General features: G+C 37.7%; 1 protein-coding gene across 2 annotated transcripts in view; it reads left to right on the top strand.

Moving 5' to 3' along the window:
- The window catches only part of GRID2 (glutamate ionotropic receptor delta type subunit 2), a 1,547,682-nt gene that overhangs the window by 964,850 nt on the left and 563,832 nt on the right, over positions 1 to 19,000 (top strand). For both annotated transcript variants that reach the window (XM_062199157.1, XM_062199156.1), the window contains one exon: positions 8,648 to 8,767. In XM_062199157.1, coding sequence (XP_062055141.1) covers positions 8,648 to 8,767 — 120 coding nt within the window. The remainder of the gene's footprint in view (positions 1 to 8,647; positions 8,768 to 19,000) is intronic.

Raw genomic sequence — 19,000 nt, 5'->3', positions numbered from 1 at the left:
TTAAAAGAGGCTCCCAAGCACGGCTCAGGGCCTTCCTCTGCCCTCCGCTGTGGGATTGAGTAGATGGGGTCCCTGCTGCAGCTTGTACTTCCGAAATAAACCTTGCTCTTGCATTTCAGTATGTTCAAGTCTCTGGCAGTGTTTGGGGATCCAACGATTTAGGCGCAAAATGCTATGCCACAAGCCACGGCCTGCAGTGCCGGCATCCCATATGGGCGCCGGTTTGAGTCCCGGCTGCTCCACTTCCCATCCAGTTCTCTGCTATGGCCTGGGAAAGCAGTAGAAGATGGCCCACATGTTTGGGCTCCTGAACCTGTGTGGAAGACCTGGAAGAAGCTCCTGGCTCCTAACTTTGAATTGGTGCAGCTCTGGCTATTATGGCCAGTTGGGGAGTGAACCAGTAGATGGAAGACCTCTGTCTGTCTGTCTGTCTGTCTCTCTCTCTCTGCCTCTCCTTCTCTCTCTGTGTAAATCTGACTTTCAAATAAATAAATAAATCTTTTTTAAAAAGTAGGCAAAGAGACAAATAAGAAACAGAGTAATAAGTTGTAAATAATCCAAATAAAGGTCTCTACATTTTTATTCCATTTCTCCCCACATTTGGATTTTTTGATGGTACATTTGACCTCATTCTATATCACCTGTATCCCAACATTTTAATATAGTAATTGTAATTCTTCTTCACAGTAAAGATATGAATTATTTACAATGTTAGAGCATTCTGAATTTGCTCATATAGTTGCTATGACCATTGAGTTTCCTACCACCTGGTATTTTCTTCTTACTTGTCAGCATCTCTTTCTTTCTAATTGAAGAAATTTCTTTAACATTTCTTGTAACACAGGTCTGGTGGTAAGAAATCTCTCAATATTTGTTTATTTGATAAATCTTTTTTTTTTTTTACTTTTTTTCAATTTTTATTTAATAAATACAAATTTCCAAAGTACAACTTTTGAATTATAGCGGCTTTTCCCCCCATAACCTCCCTCCCACCTGTAACCATCCCATCTCCCACTCTCTCTCCCATCCCACTCTTCATCAAGATTCATTTTCAAATATCTTTATATACAGAAGATCAACTTAGTATATACTAAGTAAAGATTTCAACAGACTGCACCCACACAGACACACAGAGTATAGAGTACTGTTTGAGTAGTAGTTTTACCGTTAATTCACATAGTACAACACATTAAGGACAGAGGTCCTACATGGGGAGTAGGTGCACAGTGATTCCCACTATTGATTTAACAATTGACACTCCTATTTGTGACGTCAGTAATCACCCGAGCCTCTTGTCATGAGCTGCCGAGGCTATGGAAGCCTCCTGGGTTCACCAACTCTGATCTTATTTAGACAAGGCCATATTCAAAGTGGAAGTTCTCTCTTCAGAGAAAGGCACCTCCTTCTTTGATGGCCCATTTTTTTTTCTGCTGGGATCTCACTCACAGAGATCCCTCGTTTAGGTCTTTTTTTTTTTTTTTTTTTTTTTTTTTTTCCACAGTGTCTTGGCTTCCCATTGCCTGCGAAACTCTCATGGACTTTTTAGTAAGATCCAAATGCCCTAAAGGCTGATTCTGAGGCCAGAGTGCTGTCCAGGGCATCTGCCATTCTATGAGTCTGCTGTGTATCCTGCTTACCATGTAGGATCATTCTCTCCTCTCCAATTCCATCAATTATTATTTGCAGACACTGGTCTTATTTATGTAATCCCCTCGACACTTAATCCTATCTTTTTCATCAGTTGTGAACTGAAACTGATCACTTTAACTAGTGAGATGGCATTGGTACATGGCATCTTGATGGGATTGAATTGGAATCCCCTGGCACATTTCTAGCTCTACCATTAGGAGTAAGTCCAAGTAAGCATGTGCCGAACTGTAAATCTTTATCTCTCATATCTGATGGATAGCTTTGCTGGATACAGTGGTCTTGTTTGGCAATTTTTTTCCCTTCAATACTATAAAAGTCTCTCCCCACTCCTTCATGACTGTAAGGTTTCTGTTGGGAAATCTGAAGTCAGGTGAATCAGAACCCCTTAATGTGTTATTTTCTTCTTTTCTCCTGTGGTTTTGGGAATCTTTTCTTCATATATATCCTTGGAGAACTTGATTACAATATATCTTTGGGTAGACTTGGTTGGGTTGAATCTTGTGAGTTTTGACTTGTTTATAACTGGACAGCTGTATTCTTCGTAGCTTTGGGAAATTTTCTGTAATTATCTCTCAAGATGCTTTCTACTTTGTCATTCTCAAGTCCCTCTTGAATCTCAATAACTCTAATATTTACTCTTTCAGTGCCATCCAATATTTCCCATTCTCTTTCTCCTCCAACTGTGTATCTTCAGATAGTCTGTCCTTGACCTCACTGCTTCTGTCTTCTGTTTGATCTATTTTGTGATTGATGCATTCTATCACATTTTCAGTTTCACTTGGTATATTTTTCAGTTGAAGGCTTTCTGCCTGATTTCATAATTTCCAATACATAGCCTCTTGTCCATTGCCACGTTTATCTGTCAAGGTTCAAAGAGAATGATAAAGGTGGCCCCCTGGCTGCTCTGACTGGCCCTAGGCTGGTCATATCTGGGTCCCACAATCTCTGGCTCCACAAAGTCCTGGAGTGCCTGCCAGATACACCAAGGCTGCCATTGTCACCAGCCAAAATGAGTCCCACGCACCAGAGAACAGGTGTTAGCCTGACGCTAGGCAAGTCTGGAGGCTCCATCTGAGAGCAACTCCTGGTGGTGGAAGCCATTGGGTTTTATCAGGTGCCAGGTATCAGCCTCACAGGCCCAGCTTGGACATCTGAGGCATGGTCCTAAGCTCCATTTCCTGGTCTTTCTGCATAGCTGAAGTCCAATTTCTGGTGGTGGGAGAGGCCAAGACCACCTGCCTGGAAAGCTCCAAATATTCACTCCATAGGAAAGGGCAGGGGGCAAGGGTCAGTGGGCTCTGCCCAGTGTATTTTTTACAATAAGTCTGGAATGGGGATTCAGTTTACTCTCCCTCTTCCAAGTAGGAGACATCTCTTCATGCCTTGTTCCTTGGAGCTGGGGAACAGGTAATACAGGTAACTCTTTCCTTCTTGCTTTCCTCAAGGCAACTTTTCTTAAGATTATAACAAGATGAGGTGCTGGGATCTCTCACCTGGCTTCTGAAGCTCTTGTGAAAGTGACTTGGTGTGTGCCTAGATGTTCAAATTGTGGTCTGTGGGGAGGTGGTCACTGGAGCTCCTTACTCATCTGCCATCTAGGCTCAGCCTACTTCAACATTTTTTTAAGTGATCCACTATACACATGTTAAACAGGACGTAGTTTGTACAGTGTAGAGGAAACAATATAAGGCACAAGATGAAGGATTCCATTTTGACTCCGCAATTAGTGACTAGTTGTATAGGCATCACCTTTCTATTAAGATAGAGATAGCATGATCAAAATGCTAATAGTACCCTAAATTGCCACAATCCTGCAATAGGAATGAATATTTGAGTGTGTGTGAGCATGAGCTTGTGTATAATAATACTTCAAAGGTTCAAGCAGAATGGAAATAAAAGATAAGTTTATTTTGGTACAAAATATTTTTGAAGCCCATGCATAGATTTTTTTTTTTTTTTTGGACAGGCAGGGTGGACAGTGAGAGAGAGAGACAGAGAGAAAGGTCTTCCTTTGCCGTTGGTTCACCCTCCAATGGTCGCTGCAGCTGGTGCACTGCGGCCGGCGCACCGCGCTGATCCAAAGCCAGGAGCCAGGTGCTTCTCCTGGTCTCCCATGCGGTGCAGGGCCCAAGCACTTGGGCCATCCTCCACTGCACTCCCTGGCCACAGCAGAGAGCTGGCCTGGAAGAGGGGCAACCGGGACAGAATCCGGAGCCCCGACTGGGACTAGAACCCGGTGTGCCGGCGCCGCAAGGCAGAGGATTAGCCTATTGAGCCACAGCGCTGGCCGCATAGATTTTTCATAATGCATCTTCCCCACAAACTTTTTGAAGACCTCTTATATACATGGATTTCAACCTTTCTGCCCCAAAATAAACTTAAATGTATCTTTTAATTCCATTTCCATGAGCCTTTTGGAGTCCCATCATCTTGTATAGACATTATATAGAAACTCAAATTTTCCAAAATATTTCACATACATTAGGCTTTTTTGTGTTTATTTATTTATTTTTGCATCCTGGTATTACCCAATATTACATTTCTTTGCTGGGTAGACAATATCATACTTTGTACTGTCAGGGAGTGTTTGTGAATCCCGCGGTGATGGAATGTAGACACTGGGGCACTGAGATACCACCGAGTCTGGCATCTCTCAGTCTGCTTGCTGCCTGGCTAGGTTCAGGATTATTTAACAGAATATCCTTGGTTACCAAGTATGTCTGCAGGTTACAAAGGGCCTAGGAGTACGCATGAGGAAATAAGGAGAGAACAATAAACAATGTTCCATATGATCCTCTTTTTTTTTTTTAAAGGAATAAAATAGTAAGTTGTTCCTCAACAGTCTAGACAAGGGCTGTTCCTGTCATTGTCTCTCATAGTGTCCATTTCACTTCAATGGGTATCATTTTAGATGCTCGTTCTCCCTGATCATATGATCCTCTTGTAGTGTATCTAAGTTACCTTGCAATTTCAAGTGTAGGGGATGATTGCTTAGCCTCACAAACAGAATGAAAGTATTAGTGAAGATATTTTCTTGTTTGTTTCCAATTTATCCTATCCATAGGAGAATGACAAATCTTTGCTTTCATAAATTTAATATCCATTGGAAAATTATCCCCAACCTTTGATTCTCTTTTTAAAATTTTGTTCTTTTTGCTGTCTATATTTGATAGTCACTGATATCTCTGTATCAGGTGGATAGGATAAAATCCAGTCTAATTTTACTTGGTATTTGAGAAAGGACATACTCTGGCAGCAATTTTGCTGTCAATTCAAAAGACATTTAGAAATTATTTGTATGTGTTATTCATGCTGTCAATGTCTCGTTAACTTATTGTGTTTAGAATATGCTGCATCACCAAGAGAGAAAAAAATACAAGCATGCATGCACAGATAATGAACAACATTCATTACCACCTGGCCAGCACACATTTATACCAGAGCTTTGTCTTCAAGGTTAATCTGGGGATAGATGTATAAAGATTCAAAAGCACTGGAATTTTCTAAAGCTATCAAAAATCGGAGGGGTTAAGTCTAGGTGAGGTAAGCAGGACTTTCATTTAAAGGTTTATTTGCTTAAAATACTGACCTCACAAATGTCCCTGACATCTTCATGAGGGAATGTTTCGCTGATTAAACACTCCAACAGCTCATTAAGAGCAGAGCATAAAGAAGATAAATTACAAAGTCAAAAAGGTGAACAAGCAAGTGAGGGCCACAGCAAACTAAATGCAAGTCCCCTGATTTATTGCTTTTTGCTCCTTGTCCATTGTGAGTATGATAAGTCACTTCAGTGGAGCTACGAACCAGGCATACAGATATGACCCAGTGTGGCCGTAAGGGTTTTGATTGGGAACATTAATATAAGAACAGGCACTCTAGTGCTCAACTCTCAAAAAATGCCAGTGCATTTTTCCAGAGTATTTTTGCTATGTAGTAATCATATTGATGTACAATCTCCATTTCATAGAAATAAAGTATTAAAATAGAAATTTAAGATACTGGTGTAGGTATATGATTGAGGACAAGAAATCTCCATAGAAGTTTTTGAGTTCCAGCAGTTTGGATTTATGTATATTATATAAGCTGTTTTTCAGTTAAAATGCTACAGTATTTGCCATTCACTGTACTTATACCAAAATTTAAAATATTAAGTGATATTTGGATATTTTGAGATGTTAATACTGAGCAAACACATGTATCAAATTAACTTGCAAGAATCATTTGCATTACTTTCATCAAAGATATAGGTAAGCAAGGGGCACAAACACAGGAGAGAGTATGGGACATTTTGCATGGTTCCCAGGTCATTTTTTCCCACGCTAGACATGTACATTCTTTCTCCAAGGAAGGTTTTGCAGGTTCTCCTCTCACCATAGGAAGCATTTATATTACAAAATATCGCAAATTTTTCCTTAGAAAATCATAAAGCTTTAGGACAATTTTGAGAGAGCTACAAATCATCAGTCTGTTATTATAATGGATATATTTGATAGAGTATTTTGTTTTTCCTTCTTTTTTTAAAGGTATATTTATTTATTTGAAAGGCAGAGTTACACAGAGGTAGAGGCAGAGAGAAAGAGGTCTTCCATCCACAGGTTCACTCCCCAGATGGCTGCAATGGCTGGAGCTGGGCCAGCTGGAAATCAGGATCCTGGAGCTTCTTCCAGGTCTCCCACATGGGTGCAGGGGCCCAAGGACTTGGGCCATCCTCTACTGCTTTCCCAGGTGCACTAGCAGGGAGCTGGATCAGAAGTGGAGCAGTTGGGACTCGTACCAGCACCCGTAAGGGATGACAGCACTGCAGGCTGCGGCTTTACATGCTATGCCACAATGCCAGCCCCTAAAGTATTTTCTTACCCAGGGATATCTTTGTAAGAGCTTTGTAAAGACTTCTTTCTAGTAAATATAACTACTTTATCTGAAGTTCTAGCTGACAAAGACATTAGACCTGCTCATTATACCCCCACCCTACACGTACACCAGAGGAGTGAATATATCCTAGACAAGTTGCTTTGACTCTTTTGCCTCCAAGTACTGATCAGTGATGTATAAATTCAGTTGCATTTCATAAAAAACAACTTCCAAAGCCATCTAAATTTTAAGCATATAGTGAATGTTGGAAAACCCAGTAACTCTTATTGGGGGAAAAAAAAAAAAACAACCCAAGACCATGTCTACATTTTCTAGAACTAGAAAGCTTTCAACATTAAAGGGTGAAATACTGGAGGAGGTTATGATGATAATAATAATAGTAATTAAAAGTCTTGCCATATATCAAGTATTCTATATTCTTTACAGGTATCATAGTAAGAATATTAATTTGGGGGATAGGTACTATTATTATTCCCATTAGACATATGGATAAATTGATTCACAGTGAAATTAAATGGCATACACAGCAAGTAGATTCTGATGCTACTGATGAAATTCAGGAAATGTGGTCTGTTGCTGTGGATTCGTTCTGAGAGGAGGAGCGTGGTAGGGGCAAGAGGTGCAGAGTCACCACAGAGACCCCTGGAGTTGGGGGAAAGCAAGCCAGAGGTGAGCAGCTACAGACTCATTTATTTCAGTTGGTATAGCAGCTTAAATAGCCAAGGCAGCCAATCCAGTCAAGGGGCAGTTTATGCCCTAACCAATCACAGACTGTTGCTAGGCAGTATCTGAAGCCATCCAATCACAGCCTGTTGCCAGGTGGGTTTCAAAGCCTTTCCTGAGTAACTGACGCTCGCTTGCCAGCGGCCATATTGGCATGGCCTTCTCATTCCACCACAGTAGTCAGAGCTTTTTATTGCTAAATCATTTATGAAAATATCACATACCTATCAAATTCAATAGATTCTTTACTCTTAAATCTGGATTATAAAAGAAAAATTAGCTGATTAGGAAATAATAGTGGATAAATAATTGTTTATTATTATTGTTGCAAAATTAAATAGATTAAATGTTGAAATTAATGAATAGGGTAGAAAAACATCCATCAGTAGTGGTCTATTGAACTCTTATTATGAAGAGTAACAGGCTACATGACATAGATGAAGTAGAAGATATAGCAGACAGTTTAACATCACCCCAAAAAGACTAGAGTGGATTACAGATCATGACAAATGGGATATTGTTAAGTATCAACATCGTTGAGGTGATAATTGAAGGAACTTACAAACTGAGATAGTTTGTTGTCCAAATAAATGTCATTATCTGGCCAAAATTCTAACTTAGAGATGCTTTAGTAATGAAGTGACTCAGTGTGAGATTTTTCTTTTGTAAACTCCTAAATAATATGAAGGCTAATAAACTGAACTGAGGAAAGGATGGTAAATAAGAGAGAGAAGTATGAGCCACATTGCCATCTGTTGGGCAGATGAACATCTGTCATGTTGGATGTCAAAACTTCCTAGTCAATCTTAGCAGCCAGAAGAGCAAGAAGAGATTTCAAGCTGAAATTCGCTTTCCTTTTTCTTTAAATTTGGAAAATAGGTGTCAAGAAGGAGGGAAAATAAGCCCTCGATATTTTATAAATCATGGATTTTAGGATTCCCAGGTATACTTGAAAATCAAATTTGAATGGGATTATGCTGAACCAAAGGATACTGTTACCAAATGTTATCCCCAGAGTAAATTTGATATTTTTCCGAAACATCTGGCTTTCTGATGAATGGATCCATGCAAGTCACAAAATATGGGGACAAGAACTCTACCCTTGAATTTCGTCTCAGCTGGTTTCACTTTGAGGACTTATGTGACTCTTTTGAGTGTACATGTCCTTGTCTGTATGTCAAGTGGAAGAGATTGATTTAAGTGATTTCCAAGGTTACTTTCAAATATTCTTGTTCATGCTGTGAACCTATTTAATAACAGCCTGTTAATAATGACATGCTTGGCATATTGGTTTAATAGACTGAAGTTCCTAGAACCTTATTCTCTTATTATTATTATTATTATTATTATTATTATTTTACTTCTGAAATTTTACTTCAGTGTCTGTTCTCTCCTGTAGGGTGGAGTTAATGGGTTGACTGGAGAACTAGAATTTGGAGAAAATGGAGGAAATCCCAACGTCCACTTTGAAATTCTTGGAACCAACTATGGAGAAGAGCTTGGCAGAGGTGTTCGCAAAGTAAGACCAGACATACTGATAAATATATTGTTTATGATTTTTGTCTGATTGTTCTCTTTGCAATATGATTGCACTACACAGTAAAGTCCATATTGTAGTTTGAAAGAAAAAGGAGAAAGAGAAACTGGAAGGGGTGGGGAGGGGAGAAGGGAAGAGGGAGGGGGGGAGAGGAAGAGAAAAAGACAAAGAGAGAATTATGCATTGAAATGACCGTAAATACTCTCCAGAAGTATTCTGTAGTACATTCTACTTATGCATTAGAAAAATTGAAAGGAAAAAGAATAATCTGATACTTGCCTAGGGAAATTGCATCAGCTTTCATTATTAAAATCATAATTTTTATAAAGCAGTGAATTTAATATTTATATAATGCATAGCTGCTTGGTTTTTAATTTGTAACCTGCACAAAATCAGAGTAAAGAGTGTGGGTAAATTTTGTACAATAGAATATCTACTGTAAAATGTGGCATTTCAGTATTTCAACTGCTGTATGTGGCATGTTGTAAATAGAACGCATTCTGTAGGAAATGAGCTCTTGTTATAGACCACAGATTACTTGTAAGAAGTTAAGTGGCAATAAAGGATGGTTCATGAAATACTAGGATAATAACTTTCTCACGAAAAAACAGAAAAACCCTTGGAAAATGACTTTTCTATAGTTTGTATATGCCATTTATGTATGTTTTTGGTAAGGAAAATCCTAACATAATTGAGTGAGCTGATAGCTATAAATTTCCAACTGTATCAAGTTGACTGCACTGAAGGTAAGAGATTCTTCAATAGGGTTTTCTTTCCAGTGATGAGATACAAGCTGCAGGAAATGCTTGACAAAATGAAGTTAGGAGTTATTCTTATCAGCAATAAAAATGTCTCAATAACTTATGCTAGGGAGATTGAAACTGTCTTAATTGATTTTATTCTTTGTTTTATGGTGAAGAATAGCCAACATATAGAAAACTGCATAAAACACAGGGATAGCTTAGTGAATTATGTTAAAGGGAACAACCACTTCTATGGTTAATAAAATACACCAAACATCCCTAAACAGCCTCACATGCTTCTCTCTGATTCCATGCTAGAACCCTGTTCTCATTCTGTGATTGTTAATTTGTATTTTGTTATACTCATTTCATTCTGTTTTAAATACAATTTTCTTCCTTATGTTTGCACCCTTATATTATTGTTAATACTTACACTTAATAATGGATTGAATCTTGCATATATTCTTCTTGCTTATGTTCAGCACTATGCCTGTTATTCATCTTTGTTGTTCTGTGAGTTGCAGTTTAGTCATTGATTGTGATTCATGTAATATAAAATGATACAACACTATCTACTACAGCATGTTTCCATTTTTAAACTTGTATAAGCAATGCTGTTATAAACTATCTTGAACATATGTTTTGGATATATACTCTTGTTCTTTGCATGGATGCCTGTAGGTTTTATATGCATAAGTAGAATTAGCGCAATACAAGAAAGCATTTCTTGAATTTTACTAGATGAAATGAAACTCATTTTCATAGAGACTTACCAGCTTACATACCACCACCAGTGCTGGTAAGTTCTCATTTTACCATGTTCTAACCAAATCTCAGATTTGTCAAACTTTTAAATTTTATTAATTTATTGAGCATATAATGATATATCCTCATGTTATCAATTTACATTTTCTTGATTATAAAAATATTCTGTGTCTTTTCCTATTTTTTTTTTTTTTGCTTTCTTCAGATTTCTCAGTGACTTAGTTGTCCACTCAAGTGTTTGGCCATTTGCAGGAAGGGGGTATGATGTCCTTTGTTTCTTAAAATTGATTCTAGAATTTTTATATATATCTTGAATATTAGTTTTTTTAATTCAGTTATGTTACAAGTATTATTGTCCTCTCTGTGGGTTTTATTTTCATATCCTTTTAGCACCTTTAATTTTTGTAAATTTGTGAAAATATTTCCTTGTGCTTATTACTATTTAGTCCTGTTCAAGAAATCATTCCTGGGGTTGGCAGTTAAGTTGCCCTTCCTATCACTTACAATAACCATCTCCCATATTGAGTGCCTAGGATAGAGTCCTGGCTACACTACTGACTCTGGTTTCCAGATGGTGTGCACCCTTAAGGCAACAGATGGCGGCCTCAGGATTTGTGTGTCCAACACCCATGTGGGAGAACCGGATTGAGTTCCCGTCTCCTGACTTATCCCATTCCAGTGTTGACTGTCGCAGGTATTTAGAGTGTAAACCAGTGGATAGGAGCACTGCATCTCACTCACTCTCTCTCTCTAAAATAAATAATAACAAAATTTCTTCAAGTTATTCCCTCCCCTTAGAATCATATAGATATTATACTCAACTATTTTCCAAATATTTCATAGTTCTGCCTTTTAAATTGAGATCTTTGTTGTGCTTGGAAGATCTTTTTTTATATGTCTGAGTGAGAAAAAAGTAAAATATTTACTCTTCAATATAATATCTTGTTTGTTTCAATTAGACCATTGAAATACAATAAAATGCACACATTTTAAACATGCAGTGGGTTTTAGTAATTGTGTGTGCTCATTGTGACCATCGCCCAAGACAGGTTATAAGACATTTCCATCACCGAGAAAGCCTCATCTCCCCCATTTCCATTCTTAACATCACAGAGTGTTCACTGAGTTTGGAAATTCATTGAAAAGCAACATTGTACATACTCATTTGTACCTTCATTCTCTCAACATTTTTAAGACCCATCTTTATTTTCATGTATTCATGTGTCAGTAGTCTGGGTTTTCTGGACATATTTCTTTATTTATTTAACTTGAGAGACAGAAAGATAGATCTCCCATCCATTGGTTCACTCCTCAATCTGGGAATGGCCTGGTGCTGGAGCCAGCGGCCAGGAACCCAGTCCAGATCACCCACGTGATTGGCATTTCAGGAAAGTGAAGTCAGGATCTTGAGCTGGGAACCCAGGTACTCGGATGTAGACCAGTCATCCTCACTGCTAGGCTACACCGTTCCCTGGTACCTTTTATATTTCCATTTTCTGTTTGCTGCTGCCATTGGAGAATAACACTAATATTTTCTGTTGATTTTATATTCAGCTTTCTTGCTAAACTTTTTACATTTTAAAACTCATCAATAGATTCTTATGAAATGCTGTAATTTGTCCTATTATCTGCACACACCTTTTGTGTCTGCTTGCCTCAGTGCACTGACTAGGCCATCCAGAACAATGTTGAGTGGAAGTTATACTGGTAGGTGCTACTGGTTCATTAATAATCATGGAGGAAAGTTCTCAGTGTTGTACTATAAAATATATCATGTTTTTCTTTTTCTTTTTTATTTACTTTGATCACACATTGTTAACACACTCCACACATTCTTGGGTTACACTCACATAATTTTTATATAAAAATCAGCTTTACATTTATATACAATTATAATTGTGTTTGTGATTACATAAGAATTCTTTGATTTCCTGTCACCTTTCCTTAGATAGAAACATTGATGTTTATGACTGAAGTTGCAGAAAGTTTGCTACTAAGGTGATCCTGGCCTAACTTAATATGAAAGATCCACAAGTGTGCCTATTCATCAAAAGATGTTGCTGCAATTAAGTATCATTAACGAGCTATATCTCAGTGGCATGATAATATTATGTATTTGAATATCAACCCTAGAAAATCAGAAAAGAAAGTGAGGAAGTTAACCCATTTGGACAGTCAGTAAGTGGTTCTGTGAAGTTGAGGGGGTGAATTTTTAGAATATAAATGAATTGAGTATATTATTAGGTCAAGCCAGAAGGGTGGGAAAAAATGAGGATAAAGAACAGCAAGGTGATTATGAATAGAAGTTTGGGTGAGTGGAAGAAGTAAGAGGGTTGGATCCACAATTGGATGGGGTACTCAACCATAAGTATGGGAGACATTTTCCATAGTTTTGAGGGAAGAGGTAAGGAAAGACAGTATGTATGTAAATTTTCATGATGGGTGTGAGGAGGTCAGTGGATTGTTAAGAAACATAGTATCTTTCTTTGGAGAAGTGAAAGGTGAGATTATAGGCTAAGATCAAAAGTTACAGAGGCTGGACTTCTAAAGACAATGAGGAAGTTTCAAAATAGCCACTGTGTCAAACAGGAGATAGTAAATAGGGAACCATGGACAAATTTCCAGGCAGACTGTAGATTCATACAAGGTTGGAGATTGAGTGTTCATTGTAGCACTAATGTACACGGCTGTGTATTTGTCCAGCATGCTTCGGTAGACTGGATGAATTGGAACTGATGTAGGATTGGAGTCTCATCAGGCTGTTTTGTTTTGTTTGGGTTTTGATAGTGGTACAATGATGCAAAGAGATTGATGTGAAAAGCATAACACCCAAATGCCACAAGGATGGCAATGAGAACAGCAGGAGTATCAACAACAGAGACAAAGTATGGCTCAAGAGGACATAGTCTTCAGCACATCTGAGGAACCTGTGTATTGATATGTATTAGTGAGAGAGCTTCAGAGCTAGGAAGTTGCTTCTGGGGAGAAAGACATCTGAATTAATGATTCCAAGGGGGCATGGGTTCCGAGTACTCACCAAGTCATGTTTGTGAGGACGACAGAGGAGCACTTCATTCATCCTTTTAAGATTGCTATCATTCCCTGTGACTCTACATCCGAGGTAGCTCTTTCACTTGCTCTGAATTGAATTCAAGTCTGTAATTTGTTACTTGTGCCATTATGGTGACAGTGAGTCATATACATTATATCTTCTTTATTCTTAAGTAGTATTAAATAATTCCTATAATTATTTAATTGCTTATTTCCCCATACTCTGACTCCCAAACTGCATGAAATGACCACATGATCTGGTTCTGAAGCCACTTATCAAGATGTACTCTTTTACATTACGGAGACTATAAAATTATGTATTCTCATTTAAAAACTTTGAAATATTCTTCATTTTAAAATATTTGTATAACTCAAATTGTTGACTAAATTACTATATCAGTCAATTAGTGAATTGTAAAACTTCCAAATCTATCACTCAAGTAATTTCAAAAATATGGGGTGAGCATTTAATCTAGCCATTAAGACACCAATTAAGATGCTCATGTCCTATAGTGGAACTGGGTTCAGTAGGCAGCTCCAGCTTCTAACCCCAGCTTCCTGCTAATGTGCATCCCGGAAAGCAGCAGGTGATAGCACAGGTAGCTGAGTTCCTACCACTCAACTGGGAAAGCTGGACTGAGTTCCCAACTCCAGCTCTGGCTGGGGAATTTGGGGAATAAACCAGTGGATGGCAGCACTCTTTCTATCTGCCTTTCTCTTGGTCTCTCGGATTCTTAAATAAATACTTCCTTAGAAAGTATCATTCATTAATTTTGGGGATTTTCAGCTTTATTTTTTAAATGGGGCAGCTCCTTCATGTGGGCGTTAACATACATAAGAATGTTTGTCAAGATAGTTATTGAGAGACAACATTACCATGTAAATAATTGCCATCTAGATTTACTAGACATGTGTCCAGTATTAAGGCTCCACTTCCAGTTTCACCATGTCACAAAAAAAGAGGGAACGGCTTTCCAATTGATGAGCTGTCAAGTTGTCAGTGTTTATTCTGCTGCCAGTGGCTAAGTGTATACAATGCCTGCAGCCTTATCACCTGGAGCAGGGATACTGTCAGATCTCATAAACTGAGCAGGTTTTTTCTGCTTAGGTTTTGACCAAGAATTCACACTTCCAAATTTTGGACTAGTTCCTGCTCTCTTGGCATTGTGTGAGTGAAGGTTTCATTTTGCTGAAATTCACAAGGATGTGAAAGGATTACTTGATTTTTACTGATGTTGATCAAAATGAAGAGCTTTCCTTCTTTCATATTTTTGCATGGCCTTTTACTTTGATGTATACCAGTGTTTTATTTTAGTGGATGGTATATTGAAAGTGTTAGCATACTGTGAATACTTGAACATAAATTCATGTGAAACTAAAAGGCAAATATTGAAATCATCAAGGTTTTTTGTATTATTAAGCATTGAGAAAGAATATGGTTGTTGCTGTTTCTGTCCACCACAATACAGAATTTCCAAGAAAAAAATAATTTGAATAGCATCAAATCATCTAAAATTGAATTTATAATAAGACAAAAAAAAACTAAAGACTAAATTAAATAGTTTTAGATTTGAAGAAGCAATGTGTGTTTTACTCATAGAAGAAATGTTCTACCTAATTACTTTTTTTTTTTTTTTTTTGCTATTTTGTCTGATTTTTGTTTGGTTTGCTTTGCTAATGCTACACATTTTTTTTTTTTGGTAAAGACTGAGTTCCAGCATTAAAATTTAATACCCTGGACTTAATGTCTGAACTTTATCACAAACAGCAAAATAAGGCTAAGAAAAGTAGATTAAAGCTGATTTCACAACCAGTCTTAATTGCATGGTGATGCTCAGTATCTTCATAAAAGTGTTTGCTCATCAGTTGATGAAATGAAATGGCACAGCAGAAATACACATTCTAGCTCCTAGGTAGAAATGGTTTCTTAGCTAGCTTTTAAATGTTTACGCAGATCCTCCAAAATTAAATTCACAAATATAAAATCTATAGTTTCCTATTCTTGGGCAAAACTAATATACTCTTTTGACAAAGGATACGATATAGCTTGTTGATGGTCCATTTCTAATGCCTTATACTTTGAAAGAGAAATGAACATTGCCTTCAGACAGTCAATGATTAAATATTTTACTGGCATTATTTAGCATTGTAATTTTATTCTGATTTTGGAATGTCTAAAAATAGTTTTTACCTTTTGCATTGCCCTGCTTTATATGTTTGTAGCACTTTTAAAAAACATTGGTATTGTGTATAGACATATAATATTATTATCTGTATTTAAATATAATTAATTTTCTGGTTCATAGTCTGTCTTTTCCATTGCAATATAACTGATGAGGCAAGAACGTTTGTTTGTTTCCGATTGTATGTGATACATCCCTTATGGCAGATACTTGTTAAGTATATAATGAATCAATTAATGAAAATATGTACATACAAACTGATATAAGAATCCACAGAATTCTTCCTTGCAATTGTAAGTTTAGCTGCCATATTTTTCCTTTATTTCAATGACAAATAGTAGTTTTATACGTGTTAACTAATTGTTGACATGCAGCATTGGAATGTGAGTGTGAGTGATTACACTCTTTTCATCGCTATATATTCAATGCCTAGCAGAGCTGGGAATTGTATCACCAAAATCGTGATTAATGATTTAATGGTTACTAAGATATATGCATGACGTACTAGCAGGAATTCATAGAGAATAGGGAAAGAGTAGATAATTTGATCGATTATCCCAGGCAAAATGGTAGGATCCATTAAAGTACAAGCTCATTAGGATTATTGTTATTTGAAGCTTTACAAAATTTTCTGACAATCAGGTTAGAATCATGTATTTTAGTGGAGAACATTTCACAACCTTTGCTGTGACAAATACATGGGTTGAATTCTGACTATCATTTACTGTATGTGATTTTCAGATTTCCAAAAAAGTAAGTATCTATTTATAAAATGCAAAGAGTAATACTTATCTTTCAAGATTGTTGTATGGATGTTGGGAAATTATACTTGCAGAGTAGATCATGCAGGGTAGTTAAAATAATACCTAATAATACCTGTTTTCCAATGGAAAGTAATCTATGTGATTTTTTTTCCAAGCTGACACAAAACATAAAGTGTATCTGCTCTTCTGACAGAGGTTGCCATGTGCAAGGTGGGAAAAGAGTAACTTCATTTTATGTGTGTGCTTGACAGAGTATTTTATATGGGAGTCACAGTGATAGCATGAGACACTAATCTTTTTGTTCCCTGTGTCCTTTCCGATTCCAAGATTTCACAAGTCTGTTCATCAACTTGGGGTGATATTATCAATAATTACATGGAAATATAATAGCAGAAAATCTTATAAACACAGTCTTTATCATTTAAGCTATTAGTTGGAGAATCTACCATCTTTATTTATTGTCATATTCTGACAATTATGTCTAAAGTTGATATAGTAGAATCTAAAAATGTTGTGAACCAACGACTGATGTTTCTCCAAATCTCATGATAAATGTAGCTTCATCAAACTTTCATTCTAATGTATCCTCAAGAAAATATTTTGAATCAAAAAAGCATGTGATCAATATTCAATCTAATACTTTATAAAATGTCCATTGTGTTAGATTCTCAGACACATTGATCCCGACATTCTCCTACTGGGTAGGAGAACTGTATGCAGTGTAAGACTGCATCCTCCTCTAAGGGTGCCAATCCGCGATCACTGCAGAGTAGAGAAAGTACCCGCACCTGCTGATGCTTAGGGTTACTCTGACTTTCTGAAGGAGTTAGCTGCTGCTTGGATTCAGACCTCTTCTGGAAGAGTTCTGCTTCAGTTGAGCAGTGTCCCTTGCTCTGGGAGAGAACAGGTGCTATCTCTTATGGTGATTGGGATAACGCTGTCCTCTTCAAAGTGGAGCAAAGATACCCGATAGAATACAATTCCAAGGTCTAGAAATAGAAACAGCCACTTTTCTGGAAAGGCACAAAATTTAAACTCTTAGATGTGTCTGTTAATTTTATTTTCTCTACTTGACTGGGCTAAGGGAGGTCTGGATAGCTGGAAAAGCATTCTTCTGGGTGTGTCTGTGGTGTATTTCCAGAAGAGGTTAGCACATGAATTAGTGCACTGAGGGAAGAAGATGCCTAGTGTTAGGGGGCATCATCAATCTGTTGAGGGCCTGAATAGAACAAAATGGCCGAGAAACGAATTGGCTTCTTGTCTCACTGGCACATCCATGTTCCTCTACCCTCCAACTTGGGCACTCCTGGTTCTCAGGCCTTCAGACTCTGACTGGGAATTACATCATTGGTCCCCCAGTTCTTGGGGACCTTAACCCCACACTGGGACTATGCCATTGGCTCCCCTGGTTCTTAGGCACATAGGTTTGGACTAGATACCACCCATTTTTCTAGTTCCCTGTCTTGTAGGCAGCTGATCTTGAGACTTCAGCCTCAGTAATTGTGTGAGCCCAACCTGCATAAAAAAAAATCTCTTAATATGGTATATGTTAGTATTTACATATACTGATAGGAGATATAGCTAAATCTGTATACATTCATCTACATCCACCTGTATATTTGTTTGAAGGGGTGTCCTTCATTCAAACTAATGAATATTATGTATATAAATATATCACTAGGATCTGTATATTATTGATATATTAATATATTGATTAACATATATATTGATTAATTGGCTCTGTTTCTCCATAGAATGTGCACTAATACACTTGGCTGGGATTATTTTACCACCTTTGAGAAAATTGCTTATTCTGAGGAAAATAGCCGCTTTGGCAGACACACTCGGGATATTTGCCCTTGTGCTCATAAGGAGAGCTATGAGTTTGTGTTGTCATCTCTACTCCATGTAGTGGTTATTGGTTGCACTGAGAGTTCAAGACCATACCTGATGTAGAGGAGGCAAGGGAGAGTTTCCTTCCTACTCTACAGGAGAGCACCCCAAATGAGACACATGGAGTCTGCTTTACCCCATCCTCTGACAGACTCCCATACCCACACCCCCAAACACCATCACCACTGCCGCTCACCACCACCATCACCACTGCCACCTCCACCCAGGAAACTCCTGTCCAGCTTGAATTCACCAATGTAAACATATTGTGGTGGTCCTTAGCTCTCACTGAACTTCCTTATTCCTACTTTCAACCATAGATAATAATTAATGTCTAGGATGCAGGGGCAGGGTAGTTATTAAAGAAAACTATATTGGGTTTATGCAAAATTGAGTTTTGTAAGGTCTCACTGTTATGATTGAATGTTTAGTGGCAGATAAAGAAGGTTATTTCAAAGACATTGTATGAATGGGCAAATGGTGGCAAGAAAGGACCAGTGAGTCATTTGCCATGTATGTTGGAAACTCACAGCGACTGATTATGTGATGACATTCGTGGAATGATGGGTTCAGTTGAAACATGGTCACAGAAGCTTGTCATTGCTCCTGAAGCTCTCTCTGCCTTCTCTTGCCTCTGAATCTCTCTGTAGTCCATTCGAGTATACGACTGAATGTCTTTCATGGTGCTCCTCTAGGCTTCTCTGGACTTCACAAGGGAATAACAATTCTTTAGCAGAAATTGGGTTTTATACAATTGGAATAACTATAAAAAAACTTGGAATAGTTCTGAGAATGGAGTATCACCAAGTTTACTCG

The sequence above is a fragment of the Lepus europaeus genome, chromosome 8 (assembly GCF_033115175.1).
Source record: "Lepus europaeus isolate LE1 chromosome 8, mLepTim1.pri, whole genome shotgun sequence".
NCBI classification, from domain to species: domain Eukaryota; kingdom Metazoa; phylum Chordata; class Mammalia; order Lagomorpha; family Leporidae; genus Lepus; species Lepus europaeus.
Note: the sequence above shows the minus strand (reverse complement) of the source record. Positions and strands in the feature narration are given on the sequence as shown.